The sequence below is a fragment of the Tetrahymena thermophila genome, assembly GCF_000189635.1.
Source record: "Tetrahymena thermophila SB210 genomic scaffold scf_8254597, whole genome shotgun sequence".
Lineage (NCBI taxonomy): Eukaryota > Ciliophora > Oligohymenophorea > Hymenostomatida > Tetrahymenidae > Tetrahymena > Tetrahymena thermophila.
In genome coordinates this window covers 286761-308857 of record NW_002476368.1, presented here as the reverse complement: position 1 = coordinate 308857, position 22097 = coordinate 286761, and the positions used below count along the sequence as shown (strand labels likewise).

The window sequence follows — 22097 nt, the reverse complement described above, 5'->3', positions numbered from 1 at the left end:
TCATATCTTGGTAGACTACCCAAAGAAGGTCTATTAATAATGTAATGGGAAATAGCTTGTTTTCTAATTTTATTATTACTTTTTAAGCCTTTTCACATTTTAATAATAAGACTTTTAACATCTTCAAACTTAAATATAATCCAAAAATTATGGCAAGTAGTGAAATTGTATCCCCTATTATAAAATATTAAAAAACAAAATACTTACTTATAAAATATCTTTCAGAATATTTTAATAAATAGATTTTATTAAAATTTTAATTAATTAGAAAGTAAGTCAAATTATTTATAAAAAAAATAATAAGACAAATTTTTTCTTAATTTGATATTTAAATAATTGAAAATGATTATTTTTAATAAATTACCCATATTACTAAGATAAAATCCTTGAATGTCTTTTTCAAAAATTTAAGAAGGTGTTGGATAAGTAATGTCTTCATAGTGATCAAAATATTCAAAGAAATTTGGGAAAGGTATTTTGAAATTTTTCTGTGAAGATAAGAAAGTGTCTAAAGTAGAAGTCATTCTTTTTAATAAAAAAATATAAACAAAAATCTAGAAACTATTAAAATTTACTCAAATTCTATGAATGAAGTCATGTAAATTATTTATGAGATATCTAATATTGAAGAAATCATCCAAAAATTTCCAGATATTGCTAATGGAAATATTGCTGCAACTGTGGCAGAAGAAACAGCTTAAGCTGCAGTCTCAATTGATTTAGAAGCAACCGGATTTTCATCTTACTTTTATTAAATTAGTTAAATATCGATCGACTACGTCTGATAAGCAAATTCATTATTAGTATTATTAATCTCAACTGTAACTGTTTATTTTTCTTAAAGTTTTTTAGAAGTAGTTAAAGTTATGAGTAATGTTAAATCATCCTAAACCTCTATGATATAGTCAAATTCACCTTATAAATTTTAAATTGTTACTTATAACTCCTTCTTAACATCTTCAAAATGATGTTTAAATTTGAAAAGCACTTTAATTGAGTTTTTCGATTTTTATTCAAGTTTAAATAAGTTTTGTTCAAAACATCTCCCATTTTAATCTCTTATTTAATTAGTTTCACATTTAGCTACACAAACATTTTTAAAAAGTTCATATCCATCTAAACAGGAAGAGCATTAATCAATTTATTTGTTACACTCTAAACAATTATCTGCTTTACAAATGATACATTTATTTTTTTGGATTTAAAAGCCTTGGCCACAATGTTAAACACATTCTTCTTCTTTGAGATAATAATTACTTTTACATTCTAAGCATTTGTTTTAATTGTTACATTTTTAGCAAAAGTTTGTTGAGCATATTTAACAAATACCTAAGGAATAGTCTTCAAAGTATCCATCTGGGCAATTCTACACACATTATTAACCATCTAATAAATGTAATCCATTTCCACACTTTAAGCATGAACTAGTATTGCTGCATTTAACGCAATTTTCAAAGCACAATACACATATGTTTTTTTAAGAATCTTTAAAATATTTTTATGGACACTCAGATAAACAGCTGTTATTATTTAAAAGATAAAAATTTTGTACACATTAATCACATGAATTAGAAGAAGAGCATTTATCACAATTATTCATACATTTCTAGCATGCTCTACTTTAATTTTCAGGATAATAGTTATTTGGACAATCTTTAAGGCATTATTAATTTTTGAATAAGAAAAAACCATCTTAACATTAAGTGCATAATTCTTTAGAATTACATTAAATACAATTTTACTAGCATAATTAACATATATTATTAGAATCTTTGTAGTTTCCTATTGGGCAGTTATCCAAACATTTCTTTTTTTAGAATAAATAAAATCCATCTTAGCACTTATTACATGCTTCAGTAGAATCACATTATTTACAGTTTGCTTAGCATTATTGGCAGATATTATCTGAACCTTTATAGCTTCCACCTGGACATGTTAGCAAACATTTATTATTTTAGTATAAGTAATAATCATCTTAGCATTTATTACAGTTGTCTATTTAATCACATTAAATGCAATTAGATGTACACTATTAACAAGTATTACTTGAACTTTTGAAGAAACCGTCTGGGCAAAATTATAAACAATATTTGTTTTAAAACAAATAAAAACTATCAAAACATTAATTGCATATACCAGTTGAATCACATTAAGCACAATTTTTTTAACATTATCTACAAATATTATTAGAATCTTTGTAGTTTCCTTTTGGGCAGCTAAGTAAGCATTATTTGTTTTAGTATAAAAGAAAACCTTCTGAGCATTAATTACATACATTCCCTGAATCACACTATTTACAATTTTATAAACATTATTGACAGACATTATTATTATCTTTAAAATTTCCATCAGGACATTAATTCAAACATGTTTTATTTTGGTATAAATAAAAATTATCTTAACATTTGTTACAGTTCGCTTAGGAATTACATTATAGGCAATTTAGCGAGCACTTTTAACAGATATTATTTACATCTTGATAATATCCATCTGGGCAATTAGCTAAACATACCTTGTCTAAGTATAAATAAAAACCATCCTTGCACTTATTACATATTCCATTAGTATTACATAAAATACAATTCTATTAGCATTCCTAGCAGAAATCATTCTAATTTTTATAGGTTCCATCTGGACAAACAACCAAGCATTTACCTTAATAAAGGACATAATCTGAATAACACTGTTAACATTTTTTACCATCTAAGTTGCATTTACTACAATTTGAAGGACATGGTTCACAAGTTTATTTAGTATCATCTGCATATTAGTTAGATTTACATTATGTTTAGCATTATTGATTGACTAAATATGTCAAAGGCTTGCATTTATTACATTAATTTGAGTTATTGCAAAAGATACAGTTTTCAGGACAATTTGCTTGACATGATCCATTTTAATCACAAGAAGTACATCCATTGTTACATGCTTTACAAAATATCTATCCTTAATCATAGTATCCTTTTTAGCATGAGCATGTTTAATCATTTTATCTAAATGTTGCTATTTGATTTACTTTAAAAATAAATTAAAAATTACTATAATTTCTATTTATTTATCATCATAAATCTAAATTAAAATTTTATTTTAAATTAATTAATAAGATAATTTAAATCAAAATTCTATTCTTTTGAAGGGAAAAGTTTATTTAATATATTAGGTAAATATAATATTTAATTTTTCTTAATAAAGAGAAAATAGAAAAGCTATTTCTTCTCCTCTTTGCGTACTTTAGTAAAATAATAAGTACAGTAAATTAATTTAAGGAATTTAGGTTTAAATTAAATTAATAAAAAATAATTGTAATACCATAAATATTGCAAGATGTGCAAACTATTTTATTCTCTTATTTTTAACATTCTAAGCAATAATATGGACACTTTTAGCACAATTAATTTTCCCCATCATCATAATATCCAGATTTACACCCACAAGAAGAAGAAGAAGATGGGTTTAAATATCTCAATTTACTATTGTCGCAAGAACTACATTTATTTTAGCTTGTACATTCTTAGCATGTGTAATTACATTGATTACACTTCAGATTTGTACCATCATCAAAAAAACCAGATTTACATTCACAATTACCAACATTATTTCTATTTAATTATGTATTTTAGAAGCATTAAATACATTTAATTGTATTTAAAGAGTAATCATAAGCACAATTTTAGCAGTAATAGGGGCATTTTATGCAAGTGGGTGAAGAATTTTATGAATAATAAGATTATTAACAATCACATTAATTTGTTTTACTGTTGTAAACTCTGAATTATGTCTCTTCACAGGTTAAGCAAGTATTTTAATCTTTGCATGTTTTACATGTTGGATCACATTTTTAACATAATAATTTAGAATTCATGAAAAATCCTTCTTTGCAAATGCATTATGAATTTTAATTGACTATCATATTACTGTATCTACATGTTAAACATAAAGTAGGATCACTATCATCACATGTCAAGCAAGTATCGTTGCACCATTAAAATGAATTATCAGGATTTAATACTTTTCAATTCAATTAATAATAAAAAAATTTAACCTGATATTTAAAATATGATAATTTTTTACAATAAACATTATTCTACTTATCGTAAAGGATCAAATTCTCAGAATACTTATTTTTATTAATTTAAACAAAAGTAAATATAATATCAATTTAATTTATATTTTATAAAATTAGGTAATTTAATAATTCTTTTATTTAGTCTTTAATAGTTAATATTTTATATACTTCCTAGAGTTTAATTATAAATTACACTCATGAATATAAGTAACAATGCATATAAGTAATTAAGTATGCATAAGGTGATCATATCTTTTTATATTATTCTTAGAAGAATAAAGAAAACTCCTTACAAAATTTATATAAAATGAATTACTCTTAAATAATCAAATCCTGAGAAGCTTTGCTCGATTCTTTAGTCTATAACCAAATTACTAAAATAAACTAAATATTTTATAAAATTAAAAGATAAATTTTTATCATTTTCGATATTTAAGTTGCTTAAAAATTAGGCCATATTAAAGATAGCAACATTAAAGTAAATTTTTGAAACGAAGATAAATAATATAAATAATAAAATAAAGTATACTGTTTAGAGAGTTTTAATCAATTAGAACAATTTTTTATCCAACTACACTGTATTTGACAAGAGAATTCACTTACAATTATTATGAGAAAGATATTTTGGAATCTACATATTATAATTAATATATAACATTATTGTTAAAGTACGCCAAGAACAATTTTTAGGAAAGTGGCTATTAAATAAAATATATTTTATTTAGGTTGAGTGAAAAATATAAATCATTTATAAAAATAAATACCAGTATGGATTGAATACTTAAAAGTGGAGAGGTATATCCATGTTTTGTTACATACTAGTATTACTCTGTTGTTGGAGTTTTTAATTACTTATCCCATACTTGAATAATATTTTCAAAAAAATTAATGATATTAGATACAATATTTACTATTACTTGTTATCTATCCCTCACAAGAAGAAATCATCAGATCATCATTCTTAATTAAATTAGTTAGATAAGTTTATCGATTTTAAAAAAATATTGAAATGAAATAAAGAATTAATTACAGGGTTAAAAAAGAGACCTCTATCTGGCTTTGAACAAGAAAATGTTTCATATTTCTAAAGATTCATGTCATAGACTTTAATTTAGTTAATTAACATTTCATTTTAAGTAATTATATTAAATTAAATTATATGTTACTTCTCATTTCTGTGTTGCTGCTGGCAACTACCTTTTGTTAGAAATTAAAAATTCTACTTCGTTTGTTTAAATGATGTAAAATGAAATAAATACATATTGGCCAACTAATGCTTGTAGAAAAGTAAGACCTTTAAAATCCTATGTAGATGATATCTTATTGATTTGGTTATCTTGAAAACTATATACTAAAATAAATTATTGTTTTGTTTCATATTTATATCCATTTTGAGTAATTAATTAGGTACATGTTATTGATTAAGCAGACCCAGAAACAAACTTTTCATCCTAAATTATTCAAACAAATAATTCATATGATTTCAAAATTAATTTATTATTTTTTTACATTTATTCTGACAACTAAGGAGCATGAAGACCCACTAATTCCTGCTATTTTTTTCTTAGTTGTAATAGACCATGCTTATAATAAAATATTGAATAAAAACTATATAAAAATAAATGTAAATGTATGTTTACCTTAAATTTTATTTTTATCTAAACAAACAACAAAAGTATTTTAATTTAAGTAAGCTATAGAATTAATATCATTTTAGATCTATGTTAAAAGCTGACTGTAGGTAGTTTTTAAAATTGATAGAATAAATACAGCTATCAAATGTATATAAAAAATGTATCTTCTCATTTTAAAAGTTCAGTAATAAAGATTTTTTTTTTTACAGTCTCTTATTTTGTTTTTCTTAATTTTGTTTATTTTTTCTTTGAAAAAAGCATGAATTTTTTATTAAATTCTTATTAATTAAAAAGTTTTGTTAATTTTGCTAAAATATTTCGCTAATATAGGTTTTATGGATGAGAAAGCTTACTTAGTAATAGTAAGTCATTTTGAAAACCATTCATTTTAACTTGAAAATAGGTACTGATTTTACAATTTTTTTGTATAATGCTTAATAATATTTTACCTATAAAAAAAGTATAAACTAATTTGTTCTATTTTTATATCATTTTTTAAAATAAGTTTCTGATATTTAATTTCATATTTTTTTGATTGATCACATAAAAAATATGTGTAAATAATATAAAGATTATCTAAATCTAATTTTCTAAATAAAATATTTTAAAAGTATATTAAATAAATAAATTAATCTATTTTTATATGTTTTTTTATATCAAAATTAATTTTTTTTATAATTAATTCTAATCATTTAAAAGTTTTATTTGCTTTAATTTAATAAAGACTCATATTTAGTTAATATTTTTATCTAAAATCAAAAGAATTTTCTCAATTAAACAAATTTTTTTATTAATTTATTAACAAAAAATTAAATAATTTAATTTAATCCTATTTTAAATAATATTTTTCAAGCTAAATAAATCTTTCAAATAAAATCTTAAATAATATGACTTTCCTCAATAAAATAAACTTCATTTTTTATTGTTTTTTGTTGATTTTTATTAACATTTTTCCTCCTAAAAATTTGTAAGAGTTAAAAAAAAAAAATAATTAAAAAAGAGTTTTAGCCAATTTAAAAGTAAAACTTTTGTTTTTAAGAATTTAAAAAGAAAATTATTTTTTTAATAAATTTTTTGTTAAGAAAATTAGATTTTTTATTTATTTTAGAGCTTAAAATAAATCTGGATTTGAGATCTGATTAAATTAAAAAATAGATTGATTGATTGTAAATTAAAATTTTCTGATCGATTAAACCTGATATCTTTAGATAGTTTTATTAATTTCTACTTAACACTTTTTGCCATTCAAAATTTACTAATAAAAGCTTTTATTAAATATTGCTCAAAAAGGCGCTGAGTAAATTGAAAGCGTTCAAATTAAATAAAACGATTAGATAAAGTAAGAGGGACAGCTTGTAATTAAATTATATGATGCTCATTTTATTGAAATAATAATATTTAATAGGAAACTTTAGATAAAGATTAGAAAATAAACTTTACCATGAAACCCAAAAGCTACAATTTGTTTTTTAATAGAGTCACTCAATTTATTGATTTTGTTTACAAAAATCAGTCAAGCTTAATTGAAAATGAAGATTTATCTCCATATACTTGCTATTATCTTTAATCAGAATATGTTGTATAAAAAGTAAAAAAAGTTGAAACAGAATTGAAGCAAAAGAACCTTATTCAAATTTTGTTTAAACTAAACTGGAAACTATATTTTTTAGGCATTTTATTAAGTTTTGGTTAATATATGTCTGGATGTGTAGGCATTTACTTTTTAGATTTGATTACTAATTATTTGAAGTAAGACCAGCATTAATCTAAATGGATGTTTTTTGTATTAATTGTTATGCTTTTTTGTAGTTTTTTGCTCAAGACTATTCTATTTGCTTAACAAAGATGGGTAAGATTAAATCATACATCTATAATGCAAACTCAGCTTAGGTATTTAATACTAGAGAAGTCATTCAGAATTTAATGCTTCTAAGACAGTGATCAAGTGTAAAGCAAGATAGACCAAAGCTAATTGATGGCAGTAGACACAAAAGGATCAGCTTTGATTTATTATGGTCTAGTTGAAATGATCACTTCAACACTTACTCTAGTAGTTATTATCTACTTTGTTTATGTAAAGCTTGGAGCCAAGGCAACTTTGAATGGGTTAATTGTACTTATTATTGCATTATCAATTAACATATTTATACACAGATCTATTAATGTAATTAGTTAGTTTCAATTTATTAAGTATATCATCAATTTATTGTTGAATTAAATTTTGTATAGATTTTGTTTAGAAAGAAGAAAGAAATGACTGATAAAAGAGTTTCCTTAACGAAAGATGTTGTAGAGGGAATTAAAAGCATTAAGTACTTGGGATGGGAACAAGTATTTTTAAAGAAAATCGAATAAGCTAGAGAAAAAGAATTTAATCTTACTAGAAAAATCTAACTTTTGGATTGTCTTGGCAATATTTTGTGGATAAGCTTAGGCTATATTTTACTTTATGTTTTTCTTAGTGCATATTCTGATGAAGGCAATGATGTATTGAAATAAAATATATTTACAGTCCTTGCTCTTTTTGCTTACATCAAATAACCTTTAGGAACTATCCCTTATGGTATTAATTTCTTTTTAAAGGCCAAAGTTCAAATCAATAGAATTGATTCATTCCTTTAATTAAAAGAAATTTCTTAAATTGGATGTAAATTAATAAGTGTAAATCAAACAATTATTAACTTTTTATACAATTTAAAATGAACAGATCATATCAGTCACAAATTAAATAGTCAAAATGCAATTACAATAATTAATGCTTAGTTTTTTTGGCCAAGTAATGATAAAAGATAAAAAAAACTAAAGTAAGAATTGAAGTTTAATGAAGAAACTTCGACTGATTTATTTGAGTAGGAATAGGAAGGTTTAAATCACATAGAAAAGAGATTCAGTGTAAAAGTTCCAGATCTTTAAATTAAACAAGGATCATTGAATGTAATAATTGGAGAAATAGGTAAAAAATAGATTATTTTGATTTATTTTATAGATGTATTAAAAATTTAAAAGGATCAGGAAAAACTGCACTTTTACTCTCTATATTAAACGAGTTGGATCATTGCTAATTGAGTAAGAAGAATAAATTTTAAACTTTAATATATTTTTTTGATTAATTATTATATTACCAAATAGGTGAATTTTAAGAAGAGAACAAAATTGAGATATATGGAACTATTGGATATGTATCGTAAAATCATTGGCTTCAAAATAAAACAATACAAGAAAACATATTGTTTGGAGAAAAGTTTGATTAATAATGGTACAATTAATGCATAAAGGCCTGTGAATTAGATGAAGATTTTAGGTATTTTTCAGAATCAGACTAAAAAATTATTGGACCTGTAGGTAGTAACCTTAGTGGTGGCTAAAGATAAAGAATTTCATTGTGTAGAGCAGTTTACTAAAGAAAAGATATTTACCTATTTGATGATATCTTTAGTAGTTTGGATGCAAAAATTAGTTTGAGAGTCTATGAATAAGTTGTAATACATCTCCTTAACTAAGTTTTAGGTTCTACTATTCTAATTGTGTCTAGCCATTACTAATTCATTGACTTAAACAGATAGAACCTAAATTTAATTTATGTAACCAATGGCAACATTATTTAAAATAAATAAATAATTCAGCAATATCTCAATGACTACTAAATATAAACAAAACAAGACAATGAAGAGTATAACTAAAAATCATAAAAACAATTAGTCGATTAAGAAGACTAAAACTTACCCAATTAGAACGTAATTAATAAAAATTTAATTAGTATCATCTATTTAAATTAAAAACCTCAATTTCTCTATAATAAAAAAAAATACCCTTTTGCTATTTTAAAACTTTTTTTATGGTTTTGTAAAAAAGTAGAAAAGTAGAAAAGTAGAAAAGTTCCAATAAAAAATAATGGGATATATGGTATATATAATATGATTTTTTAAAAATTATTTTCAATTTGGAAAGTCTGATTAGATGAGTATGATTATATGGATAATTGAGATAAAAAATATTTAATTTTTTTATTGTGAAATTAGTACGATTTTCCATATCTATATCTGTGACAAAATATCCCGGATGTTAAGTTCTCTAAAGGATTACCTTTAACCATTTTTTATAGTTATGATATTATTAAATATAAATAATACTAACTTATTTTCTCATAAATTAAGACCTATTTTAATTAATGCCAAATTAAAAAATAAAAATTATTTTTACTTATTTCGACTTTAGAGTAAATTAAAAATTGACCTTAATTTATAAGGATTTGTAGTATTTTTATTTTAATATTAAAATAATAGTTAAATAACATAGAAAAAATTAATGAAAAAAATGGAGAACCAAGTTAAATATAATAAAATAAACCAGTTTTGAGTAAGAAAAACGAAGAAGAAAGGGAGAAAGGAAACATAAATAGAAAAACATTAATCTCTTTCTTTAGATCAAGGGGGTTTTTATTTTCTCTGATTCATTTATTTTTAAGCTTTTCAATTCAAGCTAGTTAAATGCTTACTGATTTTTGGCTAAAAGACTATACAAGGAGTAACATCAGTTAGTCTTCATTTCAATAATTCTTGAGTTATCTCTTTGGAGGATTTAATGAAATTTTTAAAGCCTTAACACTTATAAATTTCATAATAGCATTCTTATGTGGATTTTTTCACTTTTTGAGCTCTAATAATAGCAGCTAGTACTTGTTTAAAATACTCAACAAATAAATTATCTTTAGTAAAATGGTTTTTTTTGACAAAAATCCTATAGGAAGAATTTTAAGCAGAGTGTCTTCAGACTAAAGTAAAATAGATGATATTCTTTAAACCCACTATCATATATTCTTAGAAAAGCTAGCCTATCTAATTGGGTAAATAAAATCTTCTCAAAAAATGAAAAACAAATAATTTAATTTATTAGATTTTGATTTCAAATTTCCATAATTATAAAATTATTTAATTTTAATTTGATTTCTTATTATATTTTTAATTCAATTTTTAATTAAAGATACCCTATAGGCATGATAATATAGTTTCCATGGACTATTCTTCATTTTACTTTGATTATCCTTCTAGCTATTTAAATTTCTAAGAGATACAGAGCCAGCAGTCGAGAACTTACAAGATTGCATTCTGTGAATTAGGGACAAATGCTAACAGTAATAAGCGAAAATTCTTCTGGATTAAGTGTTATAAGATCTATGAATAAAGAAAGGATAATCATGTAAGAGTTTATCTAAAGTATGGAAAATAACAATTAATCTTAGATTGTTTAAGATGCTGTTTCTGTTTGGTTTGTGATGAGGCTATTCATTCTCTCAAATTCTTCATTTTTAATTATTGTCATTTCTAATCTATATATTGTATTTACTGGATAAGAAGTTACAGGTAATACAGTAGCATTAGGATTGATTTACTCAATGCTATTCTCGACTGTATTTTCTGATGTTATGAATTACTTTAATTATTTTGAATAAGATGTTATATCTGTTGAGAGAATAAACTAATATTTAGATAATCCCTTAGAAGACTTGCAAAGTAGAAATTCAATTTCAAACGATTAATAATTTAGGGTGGTTTTTGACGAGGAGATTGTCAAATAAAAAAGTGATGAAGATTTCGCGATATCTTTTAAAAATGTTTACCTCTCATATTCTAAAAATAACGATAATTTTGCATTAAAAAACATATCTTTTGATATTAAGAGAGGAGAAAAGATTGCTTTTTGCGGAAGGACAGGCTCAGGTAAGACATCCATTTTGAATGCTTTATTTAGGCTTTACGAAATAAATTCTGGTTAAATTTACCTTAATCAAAAAAATTCAAACGAAATGACTCTTCAAGAATTGAGAGAGTAGCTTTCTATCATACCATAATATGGCTTTCTATTTAACTCTACGATGTAGGAAAATCTAGATCCTTAAATGAAAAAAGCCAAAGAAGAAATGATAAAAATTTTTAAGAGATTTGAATGTTTAAAAGTTCTTGAGCAAAGCAACAGCAAGTAAACCACTAAACAGTAAAATAAATCTTTAAGTGATAAGTAAACCGGAATAAAAAATTCGTATTAAGAGCTTCAACAGATAGAAAAAGAATGTAGTAGTTAAAAAGAAAATGAAATTAAGTAGTAATAAAATGATAGCTTAACAAACTATGACGATAATTCTTAATTCTTAGACATGTTAATTTAAGAAAGTGGTAAAAACCTTTCTAATGGAGAAAAGCAGATTATTAATTTTTTTAGAATAATTTTAAGAAATAACTCTATACTTTGCTTGGATGAAGCTACATCAAATATGGATCCTAAAACAGATAAAATTCTTCATGAAGAACTATTTAAATTTAGTGAAAATAAAACCCTTATTGTAATCACCCACAGATTAGAAAATATCGAAATGTTTGACAGAGTTTATGTTATGGATAAAGGAGAGATAGTGGAATAAGGTCATGCCTCAGAATTAAAAAAAATACAAAATGGTTTTTTCAATAAGCTTTTAGAAAACAAAATTTGATTAATTAAAATATTTAATCTTTAAGCCAGTTTGTTTTCCGTAAATTTTTTATTGAGAGTTAGTTATATATTCATTTATTAGCATGAATAAATTTATTTTTGTTTTATTCTTTCTTTCTTTTTATCTAAAAAATATAAATTAATTTTAAAAAATCTATCATTTATTTTTCAATTTTTTAAAAAGGTAAACTTATTAAAGTAAAATTATTTATTTTTATATTTTTTTAAATAAATAATTTAATTCATAAAAATTATTTAATAATATTTTCTATGAAAATTAATTATTTTATTTGATAAAATATGTTTAAATTTTTAATGATTATTTATTGATACATTTAAAAAAATAAGCTATTTCAATTGATAAAGAAATATGTTTAAATTTAAAAATTTGTTTAATTTTTTCACTTTAAGACAGATAGTTTGTTTTCCATACATTTTTAATTAATAAGAATTTATTTAGTAACATAATAAATATATTTTTTTTGTTTTATTCTTTCTTTTATCTATTAAATAGAAATTTGAAGAAATCAATCATTTTTAATAAATTTTTTATAAAGATAAATAATTTAATTCATAACAATTATTTAATAATATTTTTTTTGAAAATTAATTATTTTACTTGATTAAATATGTTTAAAATATTAATGATTATTAATATATTTAAAAAAAATAAATAAGTAATTTCAATTAATAAAATATGTTTAAAATTAATTTTTAAAATAAAAAAATATTTTTTTCTTTCATAATTTTGTTTAATTAGCTTTTTTATAATTTATTATGAAGATTCATATACTATTTTTCTTTTAAAATAAATATAAACTTACATTTTTTTTGTTAATTATTTTTTAAATTGCGTTTTTCATTTTAGAATTTTTTAATAATTTAATCGATCAAACAGCACTCATCGATACTTTTTCTAAAGTATATTCTTTGAATTAGAATCTTTGAGGTTTATTTTAAATTTACTTGGAAAATTTTCCAAAATGCTGAGAAAAATTACTATTTTTAATGTTTTCTGAATTAAAGATAAGAGCTGGGTTTTTTTAGAAATCTTAATTTAAGATTTTTTTGTTCAACATGTTATGCTCACTCTGATTGTTGGAGCTACTTTCTAAATGCTAGTTTTTATTGCTGAATTAAAGCTAACTTAGATCTGGCTCTTAAAATTTTATACTCTAAAAATTATATTCTTGTGATCTTTAACTTTTCAGTTAATACTTTAGTCTTTTGGTTAAGTTTTCTAGAATATTTTCTTCATTTGAATTTAAATCATTTGCATGATCAAAAGATTTCTTCTTTTAAATTGGCATAATATATGGTAAATTTATTGTATTTGAAATAAAATTTTTATTGCTATAATCAGTATTATTAGTATCATTTTCTTCATAAATCTTTGGTTTAAGATCCTAATGTTGATGATGAAGATGATGCTCTTTTTTATTATTATTTTAGTTAATTTTTTCACTCGCTTTGTAATTAAATCCTGTATTTAAAAACTAAGGCTGCTACATTTCAAATGGTTTTGCTGAGCTTATTTTTTTTTATAAATCTTCTATTAATATTTATGTATTTTAAATTTGCTGATCTTTAAAAGTAAATAAATCAGTGATTTATTAGTTGATTTATTGGTCTTAATTCATATGCAGGGTAATCAAAAACTCTCTTCCCACCTCTTCAAAATGCTCAACGTTCATTTCTAAAAGGTTACTTTAACCATCTTCTTATTGAGTTGTTACTGTATGTATTTTTAAAAATTAATAAAATAGAGCATTTATTTGTTTATAATGCTTAAATAAATTTACTTTATGGATTTTTAAAACCTAAAAAGGAGCATTCTAAAGTGTAGGATTTTGGAATTTGGAGCTCTTAAAAACCTACAACTCTTGCAGTACCAAGTTTATCTCTTTAAACAGCAAAGCAACACTTTTCAAAACTAAAATATTATTTCCTCTGTGAATATAAGTAAGGAAATACTTTAATTAGATTGTTTAATTCTTTGTAATTAGGTTTATTTGTATTTTCATCTTCATATCTATATTAACAGCCATATATGAATGCTCCCATTGATTTAGAATGTCCATGAATATCACAAAGTAGTTCTACTTTGCCTTTACTTTTCAAGGTTTCTTTTTCTTGTTTAGGAGTTGCCAAATCATTGCAGGACTCTTACTTTTCTGTTTCCTGTAGTTTTTATATAAGTTTTTTAACAGAATGAATAGGAGCATGAATGTAATCTAAAGCCTTTTTCCATTTTCTATTTAAATCATTTCCAAACAAGCAACATCTGTAATTTCCATATCTTACTCCATCTGGATTCAGCATAGGGATCATTCTAAAAATATATTTCTTCCTTAATTCAACCGCTATTTCATGATCTGACAGCAAAAAGTCAAGCATTCCCTTCATAATCCAAGAAGCATTTGTTTCACCAGGATGAACTCTGCTGCAAATTATCACTTCTTTTTTGTCTTACTATTTTATTTAAAAATTATTTACTAAATCTAAATCTATTAAGTTGTCCTTTTGAAGTCAATTAAATTAAGCACAGTTTGTTTGTTTGTTTGTTTTCAATTTTATAATTTTAATGTAAAACTCGTTTTAAAAATTATTTTTAAATAGTAAAATTAATACATTTTGAGTTGAAGGTTCATTGATTTTATCAGAAATGCTGATACAAAATACTTTGTTTCCTGTTATTTAAAAAATAAAATAAAAATAGAATATTATATTTAAGAAATTTTTTATTTACCTATCAGGGTTGTTGTTAGTGATTCAACCTTATAAAATTTATTCTATTATTGATGTTAATTGAGCTTTGATAGATAATGAGTGAGATTAGAGTATGTATAAGGCACTGAATGAGCAAAATATACTATATCATCGTCATATTTATAAGTATATGTAAATGAGAGAGTGCTATAATAAACCGAAGGCATATTAATACTATTCCTGTAGTTTCTTTTTTTATTTTAAGCATTGTTATTAGAGTTGTTATTTAAATTTGAATTGCAATTAGTGCTATTAGTGTTTATGTTATTATTATTATTGTTGTTGTTGTTATTGTTAGTTTAATTAGTATTTTAGTTGATTTAATTATTACAACTTTAATCTATTGAATTTTACTAATTATTTTAATTTAGCTATTAATAAATAAATATGTTATTATTACTGATCATGTTACTGAAATTTATTCTTTTAAATTCATTTCTTGCATATTGAATGTTTTCACAATCTCTATGCCACTTCTCTCCCTTTTGCTCAAATGCTTTTTAAGAAAATACAACAGGCCTTAAACCCTTTTCATAAAGGCTCCTTTCTTTGTAAAGATTCACAATATTGAACTTTACTTTTGTATCTAATTATATTTTTAATAAATGTTTGTTTAAATAAATAACACAAAATAGTTTTCTAAATATTGTCATAAACAATTTTTACTTACTTTTTTTTATATTCAAAGTTCTAAAAAAGTACCATTAAGTAAAATGATCTGTCTAATATTTATTATAAAATTTAATTAAAATTTATACAATTTAAATATTTACTCCAGAGTCAAACTCAAGTATTAAGTTATACTCGTTTTCAGCAACCTAAATATTTTAATTTAAAAAGTCTTTATTTCTTTATTTCAAATAGTTTTAGAAAGTGTTAAACAAGCAAGAACGTTTAAAATGTCTATCTTCATTAGTAATTTTTGTGGAAATTTAATCAAAATTTAGATTAAAAACAAGTAAAATTTATTTGTTTAACTTATCATGTATGTGTATAGGAATGCATTAAAAAAATTTAGTTAAATTCTAATAATTATCCAGTTATGAATAAAATAAGCTTTAATAATATTCAAATGCCATAATATAATAAATAAAATGCTTTAGAAATTTTAAACAAAGATAAACGAAAGATTTTTAATGAGTTTTATGTATACTCCTTTTAATTTATTAATATTAAGAAAATATTTTTTATTAATTTTGAAAGTTTTTTAAATAAAATTTACTCATAAAAATTTTTTCATTGAATTATGAAAAAAATTTTTGATATTTTAAAAATGCTTTAAACTCAAACAAAATTAATAGGAATAAATTTTTATAATCTTTAAAAGTATTTTTTATTATTTTAAGCATCTCAAATACTCCCATTCTTCTGATGATCGAAAAATTATTGAAAGTGAATTAATTACTTGCTTACTGCAAAATTAAATACTTAAATTAATCTAAAATAATTAGGGAGTAAAAATAAATAATAACAACTAGTTAAATTTTAAGAAATGAAAATAAATAGGCTTTTATATCTGGATAACAAAATGAAGCAAGTATTTAGAATCAACTTTAAAGTTTCGAACTTGATAAATCAAAATTTAAATAAAGTTTTAATGATTTGAATTATTTACCTTATACACTCTCCTTAAATTACCACTTTCAAATTTAGAGTCAAATAAAATAGCTGTATCATCTACTTCGTATTTTAACATTGAAAGTGTTGGGAAAAGCTTTAATGGAGGAAAACTAGACATTCTTAAAAGATTAAATTTATCTTTGTCAGACAGGTTTTGAAATTGATCAAACATTTTAAATTATTTTTATTTAAACTAAACATTTCTTTCGTGTCTAAATGCTGAATTGTTAACTCTTTTGTTGAGGTTTTTATACCTATCTAAAAGATTCCTAATCCTCCTTTTATTATCAGAAGTCATATGATACGGTATTTGAAAGTTGATATTCATAAAGCAGTCATAAACAGTTAACAAATCTATTATATAAAATTAATTTTAAGATTTTTATTTCGTTAATAATAAATTTTTTTCTTTCTTTTGGTTTTTAAAAATCAAAGTAGACTTTGATTAATTTTTGTAAGTAGAAATTAGATTAATTTATTAAAGTCTTTCTAATTAATTATTTTAAAGAGAGATAAAGAAATAGAGAGGGGCCTTAATTACCGATTAAGAAGCTGTACGTTTATTTATATTATATTTAAAGGTGATTTATTTATTAAATATCTTATTCACTTACTCATAATGCTTAAATAATTTAATATAAACCCAACTAATAAATAAACATACTTACTTACCTTTGTCATATTTTTTGATAAACTGAGTAAAATTCTTTCCATTAAAGCAAGAAATATAAGTGTTTATAAAATTGTTGTAGCTTTCATTTTAGTTTTAAGATCTATTTACCTCTTTTTTAATCCCAACATTTTCATAGTTATTTACGAAATTTTGAGAGTTTTAACTGCTTTAACTTATGCAGCTTTAGTAATAGTTATTGTTATTATTATTACTATTGTTATAGTTATTGCCGCTGTTGCTATTATATTAATTATAGCTTTACTAAACTTCATTGCCCGTGTTTAAGTTTTGATTAGTATTAGTTGCCTATTCTGTTTAGGTTGTACTTTGGGTGGGAAGAATAAGCGTTTGACTCGTATACTTCTCAAGCCTTTTAAGTTATTGGGTTATTTTTTTTTGTTAAATACTTAACCCAATCTAATTAATATTATTGAGGGATTTTGATTCCTGAATTAAGTAAGCTTTTTTATTTGGCTCAGTTTTTTCTACTTTTACAATTTAGGGCTTTTTTTTGTTAGCTTTTAAATGAAGTTAGTTCAATAAATTATATTCGTTAATCTGTTTACGTTGGAGCGGAGTTAATGGATACAGTCTTTCTAATTGCTTTTAATTGTCAAGAGATAACCTTTAAAAATTTTTATCTAACAATTTTAATGTTTATTTCATCTTTTCTTCGCAACTCTAGACTTCGTCATCTCTAAGCGGATTCTCCTTTGAAGACTCTTTTTAGATTAATGGCAACACAACTACTTTTTCTAGTTAATATTGATTATATTATCTGCGATGAATACTACTTATGTTCATTAAAAGTATACTACTTTGAAGCTAACTTGTAATGTTTATATTAATAATTGATTAAATGTATCTATATATCTCTTTTGCTTGCTTAATAATATATTGAATATACCAAATAAATCAGTGTTTTTTCTATTTACTATTTTAAATACAATTGAATTTCAAACTTCTTTCAAGAATTGAATTAGTTTTTTTATTATTTAACAAAACAAACTCAAATTAGTAATAATAACCTTTAATTTTCATTTCTAATTTTATAATAATTTTTTACAAATCAACGATTGATTTCAAACAAAATTCATTATCTTTTATGTTTTCAATTAATTTTTTACTTCATTTCAAACCAAAAATTAACTATTTATTATACAAATAAATTTTCAACTAGTTATCCTTTAAATAAATTTACATAAATAAAAATAGAAAATACAAGCATTCGAACTAAGTAACTCATATTTTTTAGATTTAAACATAGATATCTATTTTTTTCTTACTCTCAAACTATTATTACATCAATCACATTTTTTTTCCATCTCAGTTCCATGAATAAATACTTTTTTTTTAATATAATTTTAATCTGTAAGGTCAAGAAGTAAATTATTTAAATCAAATAAAAATTTAGATGCACTTAAATGATCTCGATTGCTAATTAAGTAAAAATATGATATTTTATTTTTCTTAAAGAATAAAAATTGCTTATTTTAATATTAAAAATTCTAAAATTAAGATAAATTACTAAGTTTTAAATTAAAAAATTGTGTTATTTTTAAATATTATTTTATTAAAAGGTTTCATTATTTTAAAATAATGGAAATTTTTCTAAACATAATTTTTGTTTAAAAACAAACAAAAAGATATTATCAATAGAATTTATTTAAGCACAAATTGAGCATAAGAAAATAAAATTTGATTATATTTATTTTTGTTGTATTAATATGCATTTTGCAAGTTTTGAAATTTAAAAATAACATTTTAACTAACAATAAAATAAAAAATATTTTTTGATCTATCTTCAATTTCATAAAAAGAGTTTTATTTACATCAATTAGAACAAGTCACATCATTCAAAAAATATAAAAATCAAAATTTTTTTTAACTTCATAAAATCTTTCAAAATATTTGTTTTCATAAAAACTTTCTTAAATTTTGTTTAAAATAAAATTTATTTGAATTAAAAAATTTAAATAAGTATGAAAGAAATGAATGAGTTATTTTTTTCAAAAGATTTCATTTTATTTTTATTGAATTTATTTTTTTTAATTTTTCTATTTTCTATTTTTATTTGTATTATTATTTTTAATGATGTCTTCATTTTTTTTATTTTAATTATTTTCTTAGTGGTTTGTATATTTTTAATTTCTATGCTTAATTGCTTAATTTTGTTTTAATTTTAAATTTTAAATTTTAAATTTTAAATTTTATTCTTTATTTTTTTTTCTTTTTCTTTTTCTTTTTGTTCTGGTCTAGCTTCAAAGTCTGCTGATACCTAGTAAAAAATACATTTTTATATATCTTTTAATTTTTTTTGATAATTGTTGTGTTGAAAAGTAGCTAACGGAGGACTTCATTGAAATGACCGATAGAGCTGAGTTTGCTTCATAAAAAGTGATTTAAAATTAATTAATTCTCCTCTTATGATTCACGCAAAAACAGTTAACGACTCATTTCCAGGTAGCGATTGCATGATTGATTGTTTCTCTTGAGATCAAAATTTCTACCCTCATCACAAGGTATCTAAATTAATCTCTTGAGCTTCTATAATTCTTCTTAAAATTTCTTAGAATGAATTATTATCATTTTAGAGAATGTTATCATAGAATGAGGCCATCACCTTTGCAAATTTAGATTAACCTCATCTAGATATTAAATATTCTCAATAAATGATTCGGGATTAAAAAACTTCATTCAATATCTTCTGATAGAGAATGCATGCAACGGCTGGTAAGCTTAAAATATTTTTTCCTTAAAAACTTATGAAATCTGCAGCCACTTTCAATTAGGAAGAAGAATAGGCAATAAATATCTTTTAATTGTCTATTTTTTAATTTTTTTAATTTTCTTCTTATCTTTGAATTTAAAATTAATTATTTATTTATTTATTTTTCCTCTCTATTGACTAAATTTCATTAAAAAAATAAATTAAGATTCGAAAATTTGCTTTAGAAAAATAAATTTGAATTTTAGATAACTATCAAAAAAATCAAAGACCTTTCAAAATTCTAAATATAAATCAACATTGAAATCAATCATCTAAAGTCTTTAAATTATTTTTATAAATTAAAGTCATAAATAAATAAATGAAAAAACTTGTAAAATATTTTTATGAAGCTATAAAAATAAATAATTTTTATTCATTATTTTTAATCTGCAAAAATTTGTAATAATATTAACTCATCAAGAGGAAAATAATTAATTCTTGTAATTAATCTTAATTCATAAATGATCATCATAGAGATTTTTTGTTTGCTTTAATTGATACTTTTTTTGATTTTAATTTGTTTGTCTCTATTTTCTTCTGTATAATTATTTAAAAAAATAATAATTTACTAAAAATCAAAATTAATAAATAAATGTGATGCTTAACTTAGATAAAGAGAAATATTTTTTTAAATCCCGAATGAAACGAACGACACAATAAGAATCCCATTAAGTTTTTAACCATAATATATTTCTCAATACCTAAGTTAAGATATGTTCACAATAAAATAGCATGGTGAAATAAACATGCGGATTGTCAAAAAATAAATATTAACAATTAGTTAACAGATTTTTTTCTTCTAAATTTTATATTTATCATATATAATTAGTATTTTTTGATAACCTAGGCACTTATCTAATAATGCTCATCTAGTAGAATCGATCTTTGCTCTCTAAAATGCTCAACAGATAACTTACTCATAAAATGAGAAATAATAAAAAGATAAAAGATATAAATAAATTTAAATAAATAAAAAGAAAGAAAGAAGAAAAATAATTGAAATAAATAAAAAAATAAATTAAAAATAAATAATAATAAAAAATAAGAAAAATAAAAATAAATAATATTTATTAAAAGATAAATCAATATAAAGTTTGCCACCACTTCTTAACTACATTTAATTATTAAAAAAAATTCAATTTTAAAAATAAAAATTTAATATTAAAAATCATATTTTATTTTTTTAAATCTATAAATAAATTGCTTGTTTTTAAATGTACATAAATTTATTAATTTAAGTTAAAATATTTGTTTAATTAATTAATGTAAGTAAATAAAAGTATGTAATCATAGCATAAATTCTTTTAATTTTTCTCATTATTCTGCTCAATTTATAAAGTTTTTTTTTTAAATTTTTTTCTAAAAACGCTTATTTTATTTTGAATTCTTTATTTATTTAAAATGTTTTTTTTTGAGATTTTTTATGAACTAATTCAATTTATAATTTGAAATAAAGAATAGTAAAAATATTTTATATTTTTTAAATCCTACATGATCGATCACACACTTACTTACATGTACCATGGTGCTTTGTTAGTTTAAATTATATTTTAAAAAAAGCAGTTCTAGATAAAAATATAATTTAATGATTGCATTTAATTTTGACAATGGACATATTTAATTTTGTTAAAATCATTAAAGTATTAAGTTTACAACAAAAATTTAGTGATAAAAAATCATTACTTCAAAGAAGACGTAAGAAAGGGAGAAGATAAAATTTTAATTTAGGGTAAAAAAGAGAGAGTTAATTTTTTTTAATTACATAATGAAATTTTAGTAGAAAGTGGATATGAAAGGTAACTAAATAATTTTTTTAAAAAAGAAAATAAATGAGTTTTCAAAGTTAAAATTTGTATCTTAATGATTAATTTTATGCAATAAAATAACAAGAAACAAACAATAAAAAATTATTGGATATGAAAGCAACAAACCTAATACCAATCATAATTAAAAGTAATATCAAATGAATAATTAAAAGGAATAGCTAAATGTTAATGAATAATTTTAATGAAATACAAGTGAAAGTAGTAAACATGTATATATAAATGCTGAGAACAAAAGAAAAACAAAGGATATTAAAAA

General features: G+C 21.9%; 3 protein-coding genes across 3 annotated transcripts; 1 reads left to right on the top strand and 2 right to left on the bottom strand. All coding sequences in view use genetic code 6, as the record gives it.

The window, feature by feature from the left end:
• On the bottom strand, window positions 1–5778 carry TTHERM_000344108 (hypothetical protein; the record flags this gene model as incomplete). Its single annotated transcript, XM_012798217.1, has 17 exons — window positions 1–30; window positions 80–174; window positions 365–525; window positions 576–2290; window positions 2474–3015; window positions 3310–4008; window positions 4072–4117; window positions 4383–4426; window positions 4596–4664; window positions 4723–4764; window positions 4848–4928; window positions 4978–5026; window positions 5097–5170; window positions 5233–5263; window positions 5326–5410; window positions 5576–5649; window positions 5707–5778. The coding sequence occupies 17 exons, from the start codon at window positions 5776–5778 to the stop codon at window positions 1–3; spliced, it is 3909 nt and encodes a 1302-aa protein (XP_012653671.1).
• Window positions 5779–7573: 1795 nt separating this feature from the next.
• On the top strand, window positions 7574–12184 carry TTHERM_00344080 (ABC transporter C family protein; the record flags this gene model as incomplete). The annotated part of the gene is made up of 7 exons (XM_001018453.2): window positions 7574–7864; window positions 7930–8347; window positions 8408–8653; window positions 8707–8766; window positions 8830–9434; window positions 9984–10543; window positions 10681–12184. The coding sequence occupies 7 exons, from the start codon at window positions 7574–7576 to the stop codon at window positions 12182–12184; spliced, it is 3684 nt and encodes a 1227-aa protein (XP_001018453.2).
• Window positions 12185–13073: 889 nt separating this feature from the next.
• TTHERM_00344070 (zinc carboxypeptidase family protein) lies at window positions 13074–18049 on the bottom strand (the record flags this gene model as incomplete). Its single annotated transcript, XM_001018452.2, has 8 exons — window positions 13074–13918; window positions 13986–14655; window positions 14815–14873; window positions 14933–15538; window positions 15623–15674; window positions 15726–15770; window positions 16568–16926; window positions 17245–18049. The coding sequence occupies 8 exons, from the start codon at window positions 18047–18049 to the stop codon at window positions 13074–13076; spliced, it is 3441 nt and encodes a 1146-aa protein (XP_001018452.2).
• Window positions 18050–22097: the final 4048 nt, after the last annotated feature.